This window comes from Ochotona curzoniae, unplaced genomic scaffold, assembly GCF_017591425.1.
Source record: "Ochotona curzoniae isolate NIBS_2020 unplaced genomic scaffold, NIBS_Ocur_1.0 contig_430, whole genome shotgun sequence".
Taxonomy (NCBI): domain Eukaryota; kingdom Metazoa; phylum Chordata; class Mammalia; order Lagomorpha; family Ochotonidae; genus Ochotona; species Ochotona curzoniae.
In genome coordinates this window covers 22,755,547-22,769,922 of record NW_024466219.1, presented here as the reverse complement: position 1 = coordinate 22,769,922, position 14,376 = coordinate 22,755,547, and the positions used below count along the sequence as shown (strand labels likewise).

Below are 14,376 nucleotides of genomic sequence, written 5' to 3'. Positions count from 1 at the left end.
CTTGAATTTCACATGTCCTATCTCAAAAACAAATTTCAGTAGATTGGATTTTGATCACAGCCACCAAAAACACTCTTGCTTGTTTTCCAGCAAAAGTAGTACTAACACATCAAAAATGATTTCTGGAATATTGTGAAGAGGAGGGGGCGGCTACATCTAGTTCAGCATGAAAAGTGACATCCTGGCATCCTACTTAGCTAGAAGGAGATCCCAAATTCCAGCAGCAATCAGGAGACTGAGAAATGCTGACTTTAATTACAAACTTTATTTGTCAATACAATTCACAGTTTATACATGGTGCATTCCACCATATGGACTTTCAGAACAGTTACTGAGGAAATGAGAGTAGCTTGCTTGCTTAAAGAGCCTGACTTTCTAAAATTTTAGTTAGAACTTCATAGATTTATAAAATTACCTTCAACAAGTGAATATTTACACTTCTAGCTTAAAATTTGGAAAATAAGCATCTGTTAGTTTGTTTTTAAAGATCCTGGGTTAATTTTGTAAGACCCTAATCTGAGTGCCACTTATTCAGACATGCACCCTCTCCCTCCAAAAGGTAAAAGAAATCAGCTTTGTAATTGTATTTAGGGAAATTGTTTTCTTTTCAGACTTTCAAAATTATATATACAATGTACAGCATATGTAAGTATGAAAATAAAGAGAGGAATAGCAATGGACTTGGGTGCAGGTACTGGATATTTCTAAACCATGGGAATATCCAAACAATTAATAGGATATAAAATGAAACTGAAAGGGTTATTGGCTTTTTTTTCTATCTAAAAAAGGTTTAAATTGTGCTATAACAGCATTTTCTCTAATGTCAGATATGAATGAATTATACCTGCAATCTGTATTTTTTCCACGTGCAAAATCACAGTGATCCAAGTTTCACTTCTGCTCTCACACCTGGTCACAATTTCAAGGGTTCCCATGGGGGGTGGGGAAAAGGGGAGGATCTCTCCCTGCTGCATCCCCCTTCCTCACCTGACACACGTCACCCAAGGAAAGAAAATTACATCAGGCTTCATACATCAAAAAGCAAATAGAGGCTGGCAGTAGAATGTTTATTAGAAAGTACTCAGAACACATTTGTTTTGCTATTTGCTTTTCATCAGAAGGGTAATTCATACCAACTGTTTTAAATTGCCTCCAATAACAACACCATTTCAACAGTCTTTTTATTTCACATAAGATGACTTACGTATGGACTTTCTTCTTCTATCTTTAAAAATGTATAGTTACTAGGAAATGATAAGTTCCAAAAACTGCCAGAAAAAACAGGGATGTTTTGGGAGCAGCCAATTATACCAGCATGGTAATAATCCCACTGTATATATGTACCCTTGGTACCTGAGTCAAATAAATACTTTGAGGGCCAATTTTGCACCTCCTTTCTGTGCAGTGCCTGCAATACTAGAGTTTCTGAGAGTTGCTTCAATGTCCATCTAATTTGGCATCTATTCCTTCTTCGGTCATCGTCACGTCACTCATTTTACACACTGTTCCCAGCAAGGTATGGTATTCAAACGGGAAGGCTGGAATAAGAAACTGCAGAGGTGAGCCTAGGGTGGGGCGGGGAAGGAGAAACCACACATTAGCTAGAGAGGTTCTGTCTCTTCATAAGATAAGGCACTGACAGAAAATGTCTTAGGTAAAAAGGCTGCATAAGAATTTCTTGCCATTGACAGAAAGAAATGTTGTCATCCACAAACGGTCCATATCTAGGCTCAGTTAGGTAGACCCTGAAAAGATAAGGACTGACCCCTCAAAGCTACATCGTTACCAAAGACAAATGCAATTCATTCTGAGGCCTTTGTGGCACGTGGGGAGAAGAGGGAAAAAAACAGTCTGGGCACAGAAAGGCATCAGACATCGCTTGTCCTTCCACTCATCCCAGAAAAGTGGAGTGTGCAACGGGCATCATCAGAGACAGTGCTGGCTCAGAATTCCAAATTCTCTTGATGGCAGATGACCATGATGGGTGAATCTACATTTCCCCCCTTAGGAGCTCATGCACAATTTTTTAAAATGCTACCAGCAACAGTCATATAGAGCATATAAGAAGTCCTCACCTATGGCTATGCCTAAGGCTCTTCAGAGAGAGGGCTATTTAATGTTCTCAATGACAGCGATCTCTTCCCCAGCACAGTGTGGCGTCAACCCATTGAGATAGATGCTCTCAGTCTTCAGTAAGGGAGGCAAGACATCCCTCTCGCTGGTCAGGTGGTTGACCGACAGGGTCCTCCTACAAGGCGTCAGCTCCTGGTTGTGATTCCCAGCTAGCTCTGCAGAGAGCTTCCGTTTAATGGACGTGGCACGCTGGAACTTGTCATAGATCTCCACGCTCAGCCGCCTCCGGGTTTCTTTGAATTCAGCCGTTACATTGGCCGTCCATTCAGCAGCATGTGCTCTGAACTCTCCCACCTGCAGCATACAAACACAGAAAAGATACAGAAATGTCAAGTGGGTAGACAATACTCGGTGTGGATTGTTTGTGAATTTTAACACAGGCTAGTCATTTACGTGTGATCTGAGAATCCACGTAGTTATGTAAATTGTTCAGAGTGCAATTCTAATGAATATAGAGAGGGATTTAAAATTAATCTATGAATTTCAATGCCGTAGCCATGTGATTTCCGAGGCACTAGATGTTTTTGTTTTTAAACCTGACTCTTGACTCAAAAATTCTGACGCTGTTAAAAGGCAAATTGACTTTTAAAAATGATGAGTGTTTGTTGGTTTCCTTCTGCCCATCTGTTTGTAATTTCAGGAAGTATTTGATGTCAACAAGACATAAGGAGAGCAGCAAGGCAGAGACAAAGTTTGGAATATAAATCCAGGTGAGCTGGGCGAGCCCTGACACCAGCAATGCTGTTTGCTTAAGATGCAAAGCCGTGTTTCAGAGACAGAAAGAGTGGGTGTGAGAACTATATATCCAATCACACCGCGATCATTTGGGAATTCTCAGATTCCTAAGAAAGCAATAAAATAGTTTCTGCTTTCTCTGAAAGCGTGAGAATGACCAAGTCCATTTGAGACAGGCTGGGAGCCATTAAGTGGGAGGCAGTTATTTCTCAATGGATATTTGTGCAATCAGTGGAGTGACTGAACCAGCCAGAGCTCCCATTTCCTCTGGCATCCATCCAATATCTTCACAGAACATTCCTAATGGGATGCTGTGCTACTGTATGTCACAAGCTCCCAGGTCCTTCACACTTAGTCCTTCACACTTAGTACTCTGTCTTTTCAGGGTTAAAGAAAAAAAAAAAATGTCATCTCCTGGCATACACCTATAAGCTGTTTGTTCTGAACTCCCTTGGAAATGATACTTTTGTGCCCTAAAGTTGAAAATGATCAATCCTACAGGAAAGTACCAATTCTCTTCCTAATGTAAGCAGTGTAATCACCTGGAAATTGCCTAGATTAATTTCCTGCTTGAAACCACCCCTTCATTCCCTTCCTGCACTTCTGTTTTCAACTTAGACACACTGAGCTCACTCCATGGTGATTTGGGCTCTCTCGCCTGCAAAGCAAATAACTACAGCTTTGTTACTTTACTGTGCTTTGTTAGGTCTCTTGATTTTTTTCTTTCAAATGTTGACATGGGAAATATTAATGATGGTTTCTCAAGGTTTACACTTACCTGACTTATCATAAAGGATAGATATGTACAGACACAGGAATACCTCAGAGTGTTAATAGAAAATGAAATTTAAAGTTTATTTTGGCACCAAAAAAAATTTAAATTGAAACTGACATCATGGCTCAACATGTTAAATATTTGTTTGCAATATCAACATCCCAGATCTTGCTGATACACCTTGGAAGACAGCAGACGGCCCACATGCTTGAGTTTCTGCTGCCCACATTGTACACTGAGGTGAAGTTCCTGGCTCTTGGCACCTGACCACTGTGGCCATTTGAGGAGCGAATCAGTGGATAGGAGATCTCTCTCTCTGTCACTCTTTCAAATGAAAAAGCATCTTTAAAATATGCTTCTTGAAATACCCCTGTATTACAACATGATACGCACACATAGTTGGATAGCTTCAGCTGCAATTGTGCAGGGTATGTGTGTGTATGTATGTATAATTGCATGTGTATATGTATATAGTGGTGCTAAATGTATAATAATTTTGCCTGGAGATAATTATTGTTCCCACAAGGAATTATGTCCAACTACATCAACCATATTATATATGCAAGATATAAATATCCGGTTCTATCTCTGGTTAGAAAAACGTCAATAATATCTCTCACTGGAAATAAGCAACACGCCAGGCCTCATGAGCAGAGAGGCTGCTGCCCTCAGAATCTGCCTCCTGTTCTCCATTGTAATGGTCTCTATCAACTGATGACTGTCTACAGAAAATGTGGTGTACATACACTCTGAACCGCTATTCAGCCATAAAAAAATGAAACCAATTTTCACTTGTAAAAAATGTCCTATCATGAAAGTAATAGGCTGTTTATCAAGGTTCAATTATTAGTCAATTAACTTGCCAATTTTATGTCTTCAACTATGATGGGATTTCTACCTACATCCTCAGTACCTGGCATGTGACATGCAAAAGGCTTCTAATAAATACTGTGAAATAAATAAACATATCACAGAAATATAAGCACTCTGTAACCTTACCCCTCCATGATAATAACTAGAAACAGGATAGTGCACATGCATGATAGCTTTTCTTCCCTCTATGAAGTTAACTTAAAAAGTTCATGAAAATAGAATCAAATATTAACTTCACTGTAATACATTTTGAAATCCATGCATATGTGGGACCTTGAAAAAGTTCCTGGAAAAACAAGTATGGTGAAAAAAAATCTATGAATAGATGTTCTGTACCAAAGTAAATGTATTTTTTAATTCTAACTTCCACAAACCTTCTAAGCATACTCTGACACTATTTTTTCCTCTTCCATCTTTGACAACGACAAATATTTTTGGGAAATGCAGTCTTGTATTAAATATACTGTTTTCCAAATAAACTGTACCCTGAAACTACCAAACTATTAGAGAAAAGCACAGGAAGCACTCTGTAAGATACTGGCATTGATAAAGACTTGCTAGAAAAATCTCCAAAAGCACAGGCAGCCAAAGCCAAAATGAACAAATGGGACCACACCAAACTAACAAGGTTCTGCACAGCAAAGGAAATGATCTGACTTTTCTCCAGAAGCTTCTCAACGTCACCATGATCCTGAAAGTTACACTAATGACACATGAAACCCTGCAGGGCCAACTACTTCTGCACATTTGTTTTCTGCCAATTAGAAAAAGGTTCAGACTTGTTGCGGTCCATTCATGTCTTCAGTTGCTTATTTTTAATTGCATTCATTCTCTAGCAGAGGCTGGCAATTTTGTCCACATTGGGGAACACTTTTTAAAAAAAATTTCTCTAGAATCACCAAAGGTAGAGAAGTAACTTTTGGAGGTCTGTAAGGGCTGCAATGAAAACAGTCCCCGATGGGGTAGAGCTGGTAGGATGGGTAGAGGAGAGCCTGGGTCTCAGTTCTATAACCACAATTATGTGTCCTGTAGCAAGAAATCTAACCTTTGTTTAACTTCCAATTCCTTATCCATAAAACAAGAATAATTGGTTTTACAGGAGATCAAGCCATGTCTGTGCCTGTGCATGCATGCACACTCGCATGTCAGTGTGTGTTCTTAAGCCATGAGGATGGCACAATTATTATGATGATGGAGCTGCTGCCAATATGAATTGCCAGAATACTTTCTTCACTTGTGGTAAGAATTAAAATCCTTCAAGGAAGGGCTAGGCACATTCACGCTGAACGGAAATTCACCCTATGGTATGTTACATTAGGGTTAAGATACACTGCCTTGATTTCCTAAAAATACTGAAAACAATTGACTTATACATGTGCACATCTGGCTACTTACTAAATCCTATGTATTGGGCCTTGAGAGTCTCCCTCCCTTCAGGACATCAAACTTAAGGAACATAATCAAACTCATAGCTTGTAAATGAGAAACAAAAAGAAATAGATCCCTCAACATCTGGTCTCCCCTTCAAAATCCTGAACTTCAGGACTGTCCACAACAGCACATTTATTTTTCGCCCAATAATACATTTCCTATAAAGTACACTCATTTTTAAAATGACGATAAAATGATATATCCAGATTCTTAAAATGCTTTGTTTTCAAAGAAAATTAAAATAAGTAGCTTAAAATAGCACATTTATATATGTAAAGCCGTTAGTGATTAAAATGTTAATGATTGTACTCTGTGAATCATTTTTGTGTTATAATATTTTCTTCCATTGGATCATTATAAAAGTCTTTCAGCAGCATAATAAAAAAAATACTCCATCTTCCTACAGTGAAGCAAACAGCTTCACAGAAACAAAATCAAGGACCAGAACATGAGAAAAACAGCTTCTGCAGGAAGACAGTGAATGTCCCGGTGTCCCACCTCTCTGACCAGAGGTCTCCCCTAGCAGCCTATGTATTCCTAGGTGTCCATCACTGCCACAGCCCAGGGTACCTGTTTTACACTGAACTCAGTGGACAGGGCCTTATCTTTATAGCTACAAACCCTGCAGTCGGTGGCACTGATTGCTCCATCCCTCACAGTCAGTCTTCATTTCCAAATCAGCAACTCTTGTGATTAATCACGTGCAACCAATGCTTCTCAGTCAACTTCGTAGGCTCCTTTTTTTTTGTATCCTTTCCATTCACTGCTTTTGCGACTTGGGGTTCTATTTTCCTCAATTCTAGAATGCTCCCATTCTTCTAGTTGTGTTCGTTATCACCCCTTCTTTTAATCAGCCTCCTAACCCTTTCATCTCTTCCATCACACTGCATGAGGACATCCGGTGAGGCAATCCCGGAAATGGCTTCATTGTCTTTACAGCAAAACAGCCTTTAAAGGAAGGTTAAGAGTATATAATGGGCCCAGCACAATGGTGTAGTGGGTGCTGGTTCTAACCCTGGCAGCCCTGCTTCCCATCCAGCTCCCTGCCTGTGGCCTGGGAAAGCAGTGGAGAACAGTCCAAAGCTTTGGGACCCTGTACCTGCGTGGGAGACCCGGAAGAGCTCCTGGCTTCGGATTGGCTCAGCTCCAGCCGTTGTGGCCACTTGGGGAGTGAATCATCAGATAGAAGATCTTCCTCTCTGTCTCTCCTCTCTGTATATCTGCCTTTCCAATAAAAATAAAATCAATATTTTTTTTAAAAAAAGAGTATATGAGGTCATGTTGAGTATAAATTTCCGAGATTTTCTTTATTACACATCGCTAAACTGGTGTTGTATCATCTGTGCAGATACAGTGACTGTTTGAGAAAAAATCTTTGTGAAGGCAGAGTTTCCTATGATGTGCAGCTTATCTGCTCACCCTGACCTTAGTACCAGAAGTGAACTACAAATGTCACTAGGAATCTCTTATCCAAGATCAAAGTTAAAAAAAAAAACTTCATGAAAATGTTTAATTTTTTATGCAATAAAGAAAAGATTGAGGCTGTGCATATCCTATACTATTTACTAAAATATCATCCGTTGTGCTGCACTATCCGCTTAGATGTATTGCTGGGTATTTCCTATTCCGATTTTCATGTCTATTCTTACATTTCACTTCTGAAAGTCACCTGTCTCTACCCCAAGTCAGTCATCATTAAAGTAGTCATTTCTTTACAACAGAAGAGGTTTTTGTTTGTTTGTTTTTTGATTTTTAAGCTTTTTAAATTTTAAGTATTTGTTATGTTGGGATTTTAAATGCCTGAGGGTCTTTAACAACTTCATTACTAAGATGACTGTTTTCCAAATAATTTGGCAAAATGCCAGCTAGATATTTTGTCTGGAAGCAAACTCCATCTTTGATGAGCAGTACATTGTGCAGCAGTCTCTGTCCTTCTGATGTTTCTTACCTGTGTTTCTTTTGATACAAGAAATTGATTTCTAGGCAAGATTCATCGGAACGTTTCCACTTGATGTGCCAGAGCTCCCTGTGTGTGCCACTGACGTGTTGGGTAACCAGCAGCTGAGACTGCCAGGAATCTCAGTGTTAAATACTGACGGAGACACAGAAGGCTCCCCGGTTTGAAACAGTACCACTGCATGATTCCAGTTTTCCCTCAACTTTGGGCAGGCACCAGGAGGCCAAACATCACTTCATTTAAATGATCTATTTACATGAACTGTTTCATTATGGCCACATATTCACCTAAAGCTTGGTCGCCCAAACAAGACCTCTGCGTTGTAATTCCATTAAGTTAGAAAAAGCAGAACTCTGCTTCAGTAAACTTTCCCTGACTACCTGTGATCTGGGAAATTTATAACCCTCTTTTTACAGTTCTGGTTTCTGATTATGAAGAAAGCAGTAAAGAAGACAATCACACCGACCAAGCAACTGCAACCACCAGCTGATCGGGGCAATGGACTGTGCCAGGCCCTATGCTACTAGAACATGCAGGAATCTGGACTGGGAATACCTCAAAATTTCTTCGAGGATCTCCCCATTCGAGACACAGGACTCAGAGTCCTAACCAAGGAAAGACAGAACAAGTCAAGCAACAACCTCAGCTATCTGTTGGCAGCAAAATACTGGGCAAATGGAGACTCTAGAAGGGACTGTGTCAATCAATGGACTCTTCAACGACCACATTGTGCTTGGAGTGGTGAGACTGGCAGCAACCCTTGAATGGTGAACTATTGGAACCACTTGATCGAGTATCTCAGAGCATGCCCCACATCCGGGACTTAGGGTGGGTGGGAAACTGGGTGGGGCTTCTTCCTCTATATCCCCCTTTAGGCCTTGAACCTTTTTTACCCCAATTAAATTTGTAAGGATTGTCAAAATTAAAAAAAAAAAAGAAGAAGAAGACAATCACAATGTGGTCCATCTCCAAGAACAGGACCCCACAACACCATTCCAATTATTCACAGTCCTTAGAGACAGGATCTGGAACGGCGGCCAAAGCAACTCTGCCATTACTCTGTGGTCAGACAGCAATTTGTATTTGCTTTAAGTTCTCCTATTGTCCCTCTGACTATTTCCTTTGAATCAAAGTCTTCCCACGTCACTTCTCCTGAAAGGCCCTGTTTGGTTTTGCATTTTTATAGTCTTCTAGTCACCTGCTCCCTACAAAAATTTATATTATCTATATTTTTCATTCAAATTGATTTTCTCTTCTTGAGCAACCCTCAGCTAGCTAAAAATAAACATCACTGGTTAAAAGTAATTCATACTTGGCCTGGCACAATAGCCTGGTGGCTAAGGTCTCACCTTGCATGCAGCAGACTGCCCAAAGTCTTGGGCCCCTGCACCAATGTGGGAGACAAGAAAGAGGCTCTTGGCTCCTGGCTTCAGAACAGCTCAGTTCCAGCTGTTGCAGTCACTTGGGGAGTGAACCAACAGATGGAAGATTTTTCTGTCTCTCCTTTTTTCTGATTTTCCAATGAAAATGATTTTTTAAAGTAAGTCATTATACTGGCAATGTCACAAGATGAGGAGTTTTGATCAGAAACAATATGGTTTTACCAATTACCAACAGCAAACTCAAGCACTAGCTAATACTTTGTAAGCACTTTGGCACATGGAATTTTTTTAAATGAGGGTGGAGGATTAAAGAGAAAGAACCTTTTTCCCTATGGGATGGGCTCAAATGAATCTTGGACAAAGACTGGGATATTGAGGCTTTGATAACGACCATTTGGTAATTAATTTTCTTGACCTCAAGAAAAGCTAAACAGGCCGCCTTCATCCCTGACCTCCCATTCCTGACAATAGAATTTTAGCTTGCTTTTCTCAGGGCTGAAATGTTTGTATCCATCCAGGTTTTTAGGAAAGCAACATATTACAGGCATTTAGCTCAGTTGTAGATATCCCTTGGGCTAAATTTATAAAAAGTAATTTGAAACCTACTTTCATTCTCAGAGTTTGCCTAGACTATAATGCCTAATAATTATCATTAGTTGTTCTTCTGAGGTATTGACATTCATTGTATCATTGAACTGTACTACTAAAAAGAACAATTCAAATTGTTCTCTTTACCAGTCAGGTTCAAGTGTTGCATTATCTTGGCAGAACAGTACATGATGTTTTTCTCCAGTTTTCAGGAAACTATATGCAAATTTCACAAGGTCTCCTTAACTATTCTCCCTTAACAATTGCTCTGCTTCTTAACAGCACACATATTAACATAACTCTGTAAGGATGAAACACAATGATAGTTAATATTTTAATTAAAAAAATCAAGAAAATTTACACTAAAATTAGCACCTTTATTTTGCATAATATTCTCAAAATGTCAAAGTACACTTTAATTTGTACGATAATGTGGGGCTGGGAAACAAAACATCAACTTATTTAATCCCCACTGGTCTCGCATGGAGGTTGTGTTCAACTTAAACAGTTTCTGTATGGTAAAAATGGGGATATTAAAATGTATAAGACAATATGAAATGACTATAAAATTCTAAAAACTAGTATAGGAGTAAATATAGTAACAGATACTTGTTTATATGTCAGGGCAGGGTGAGAGCTGTGTGAATATTACAGGGTCATGATGGCGTGGTGACGATGGTGGTGTGCAAGATGAACCTCTGTTAAAAGGTTTGCAAAAACAATACCAAGTCAAGCACAGTAGCTGAATGACAGGGTAGACTGGAACCTTAAAGGCACATACCATTGAATGGATTCCTTATACAAGGGTGCTTCAGAAAAGTCATGGAAAATATAATGAAAAAAATGCTTATTTGGGTGTAAACAATTTTAAAAACCCATGCATAATGTTTTTCATTACATAAACTTTCTGTGTATCTCTGGAAGAACCAGGCTCATAGATTTACTGCAATCAAAACATTTAATGACCTTTTGAAACTCATTTAGGAAGCTTAGATTTAACTATTTATCTCGAAACAGGGAATTAGTCTCATTGTTATGGGTCCTTCACCCCCTATCAGACTGCCCAGGGTTGGTTTTACTTTCCTGCCACTGTAGGCCTCAGGAGGTATTGGGTTTCTGCCGTCCACACAGGAAGCAGGTTGAGTTCCCTGCTTCAGCCGGCCAGGAACAGCTGCAGCTGGGCATCTGCCATTATGAATGTCTGGGGAGTGAACCAGCAGATGACGTCTTGGTTACTTATGTTCTCTCTGTGTCTCACAAATTTTCCAAAGAGTGATTTATTGATAGTAAAATATATTTCATATCTGCTTCTGCTTTTGACCTGTCTCTATCTCAGAGTTGTGAGGACCAAGTATAAACATTTAATACATGATTGCTTCAGGAGGTGCTACCCAACCATGGCTTATAGACACTCACGGACCGCTCACAACTAGAGATCTGCTACTACAATCTATTAATTGGGAAAGGGGATGATAGTCCTGAATAAATTGTCATAGGAAATAGGAACCATTGAAAGTTACCATTGAAACTGCTGCCACATGAAGGAGATTCAACCTTGGAGTATTGAAGTAGATGCTTTTTTAAAAAAAGATTTATTTATTTTTATTTGAAAGAGAGAGGAAAGACAGACATTTCTCATCTCCTGGTTCACTCCCAAAATGGCAACAAGGGGCAGAGCTGAGCCAATCTGAAGCCAGGAGCTTGGAGATTTTCTTGGTCTCCTACGTGGGTACAAGGACACAAGGACTTGAATCATTCTCTGCTGCTTTCCTAGGCCATCAGGAGGGCACTGAATACTAAGTGTAAGTGGAGCAGCCAGGCCACCTACTGGCACCAAATGGGATGCCAGCATCACAGGGGGGAGGATTAGCCTGCCAAGTAACCTATCCTGGACATTTCATTCTTAAAAGCAGAACACTCAAAACAATGTTATACAAATTTCATTTTGCACACTGTTTTATGCCCACTATCCAGCACATTATAGGCATATTGTACATGTTTAATAGAATTTGATCAAGTAAACACCCAAGGAGCCAAACAGATTTGGAGGAACCATATAGCCGATAACATGAAGGAGGATGACACAGTTCTTAGGGAGAATGTTCTAAGTTTCAAAGAGGGACATGATTAGAAGTCGCCATGGGTTGGGAAATTATTGTGTTTTTAATGTTTTTCATGCTGAAGCAGATAGATAATTGATCAAACACATGATTGAAATCATGATTAAATTCAATTAAGATGAAGTCAAGAAAATGATGGGTGTGTAGATACTGGTGGCATCATGCCAACCTAGTGTTCAGATGAGACGAATACAGAGATGTGACGTAAGAAGTGAGATCTGAAGGATTCATGTTGTCAGTCAGGTAAGCAGGCCTGGACAAGAGAATCCCGGGCAGGACACAGCCTGATGTGAAAGAGAGATGAGTGTGTTCAGAGAACTCACAGAAGGTTTAGGGGAATGTGCATGGTGAACCTATAAGATGGAGTCTGAGAGAAACGCAGAAATTAGATGATGCACTGTATCCTGGCTCCTGGTTTCTGTGTAGCATGTTTGCTATTAGATCCTGGTCATTTAGTGTGAAGCCTGCATCTTTTCTGTATTTTAATATTTAATTGATTTTAATAGATTCGCTGTGATTTGTAGCTAAAATTCTAAGAACATAATGATATTCCATGCCTCCCTCCCTCGCACTCTCCTTCCTACTCCCTTTCTCACTTTTTTAGTTTAAAACACTTTAAATTCTTATTACAGTAAAAATGTTAAATACTTCACTACATATCAGTTTAATAACTCAAAAGCACAAACACTTTAGTGGCAATAGAGACAGTGACTATTATCAATAATTGAAGAAGACTGTCTGATTCCTCTATCCACATAATGAATCTCATTGCTTGAAAGATAGTGGCCATTCAGTACAGCTTTGGAAATGTCAAATCATGTAGACACTAAAATGCTACTTCCTTGACCCATTCATCTATAACCAATCACAATGTTAAAATCAAATATATCAATGTCTAAAAATCAAGCTCAATAAACAAAAGAATAGTCTTTTAAAAATCTGAAGCCATTAAATCACATTTGTATAAATAAATACATGTATGTTACAAATTCTATTCCAAGCAGAGCTAGATACATATTTTTTTTTTTCCTAAAAGAGTCAGGTAAAATATTAGGTTTTCCAGGCAAAAGTAGTTTCTGATCAAGTACATTATGAGAATCAGTAGCAATGTAAGTTACAGATGAACAGTGAAAGAGCTCAAGAGTGAAAAGGACTAGATAAGGTGTGTGTGGTTACAATAGTTTGTTTTCCTTAGGAAGTAACATTTTGCTCTTCTTCTTCCTCCGTGTGTCTGAAGGAAGGATTACCTCATCCACGATTGCCAGGGCACCTGTTCATTCTTACACATAGTCAGACTGAAAACTCAGATAATGGAACTGCCAGTTTGTTCTCCTAGGTTGCTGACTATTCGTTATTTGTATTTCAATACAAGTGAGATCTTTGCAATTTTTGCCAAGTAAAAAAGAATTAAGTCACCGTCACATAATTTTTTGAGATGGTGAATCTGTGATTCACTGGTGCAGAAAGAGAAGCTGATTTAAAAATGTACTCAATGAAATAATAAAGGAAAATTGCACTAATTGGGAAAAAGAATTGGGAAATAACATCCAGGAGGAGCACAGAACTCCCAACAGGGTTGACTAAAAGTGATCTTCACCACGACACATGATCATCAAGCTCTCTTTAGCCAAACATAAGGAAAAGATCCTTAAATGTGCACGTGAAAAACAATCAGTTGACATATAAAGGAATGCCAATTAAACTCACAGAAGACCTCTCACAGGAAGCTCTACAGGCAAGAAGAGAATGGAGCAACATATTCCAGATTCTAAAAGCAAAAAATTGTTGGCACAGGACAATGTATCCAGCAAAACTTTGCTTTGTCTTTGAAAATGAAATAAAATTCTTCCACAACAAAGAAAAGTTAAAAGAATATGCCTCTTCCAAACCTGCCATACAAAGGATACTTCAAGATGTTCTCTTGACAGAAAAAAGGAATAACATCCACCAAAACCAAAGGCAAATGCAAAGAACATCCCAGTGAAATAACAGAAGACTAAATCAATGAACAAACCATTGTTAAATTGACAAGATCAAATTAGCACCCATTCACATTAACCCTGAATGTAATGCTTAAACTCATCAATCAAATGTCATAGATTAGTAGACTGGATTAAAAAAACAAAACCCATGTATTTGTTGCCTACAGGAGACACATTTCACCAACAAAATTGAACAAAACTATATCTCATGGATTTTGATTTGTTAGTTTCATCTCTTCAAAACTGTTCTGATTAAAGTCTTCAATGACTCATAGATCATACAGAATCATCATTTTCTTCAAGAAGGTTCTTGATTTTCTTTTTCATTTCTTCAGCAACACATTAGTCATCCAGTAACACGTTATTTAACTTCATGGTGCTATTAATTTCTTTTTTTGTC

General features: G+C 38.9%; 1 protein-coding gene across 3 annotated transcripts in view; it reads right to left on the bottom strand.

The window, feature by feature from the left end:
- Positions 1-1,886: 1,886 nt before the first annotated feature.
- KCNK2 (potassium two pore domain channel subfamily K member 2) overlaps positions 1,887-14,376 on the bottom strand; it is a 184,751-nt gene continuing 172,261 nt past the window's right edge. Inside the window, exon 7 of one of the 3 annotated variants that reach the window (XM_040985310.1) lies at positions 1,887-2,427. In XM_040985310.1, coding sequence (XP_040841244.1) covers positions 2,110-2,427 — 318 coding nt within the window. In that variant the 3' untranslated portion in view covers positions 1,887-2,109. The remainder of the gene's footprint in view (positions 2,428-14,376) is intronic. The other 2 variants (XM_040985308.1, XM_040985309.1) reach the window with 2 other exon arrangements.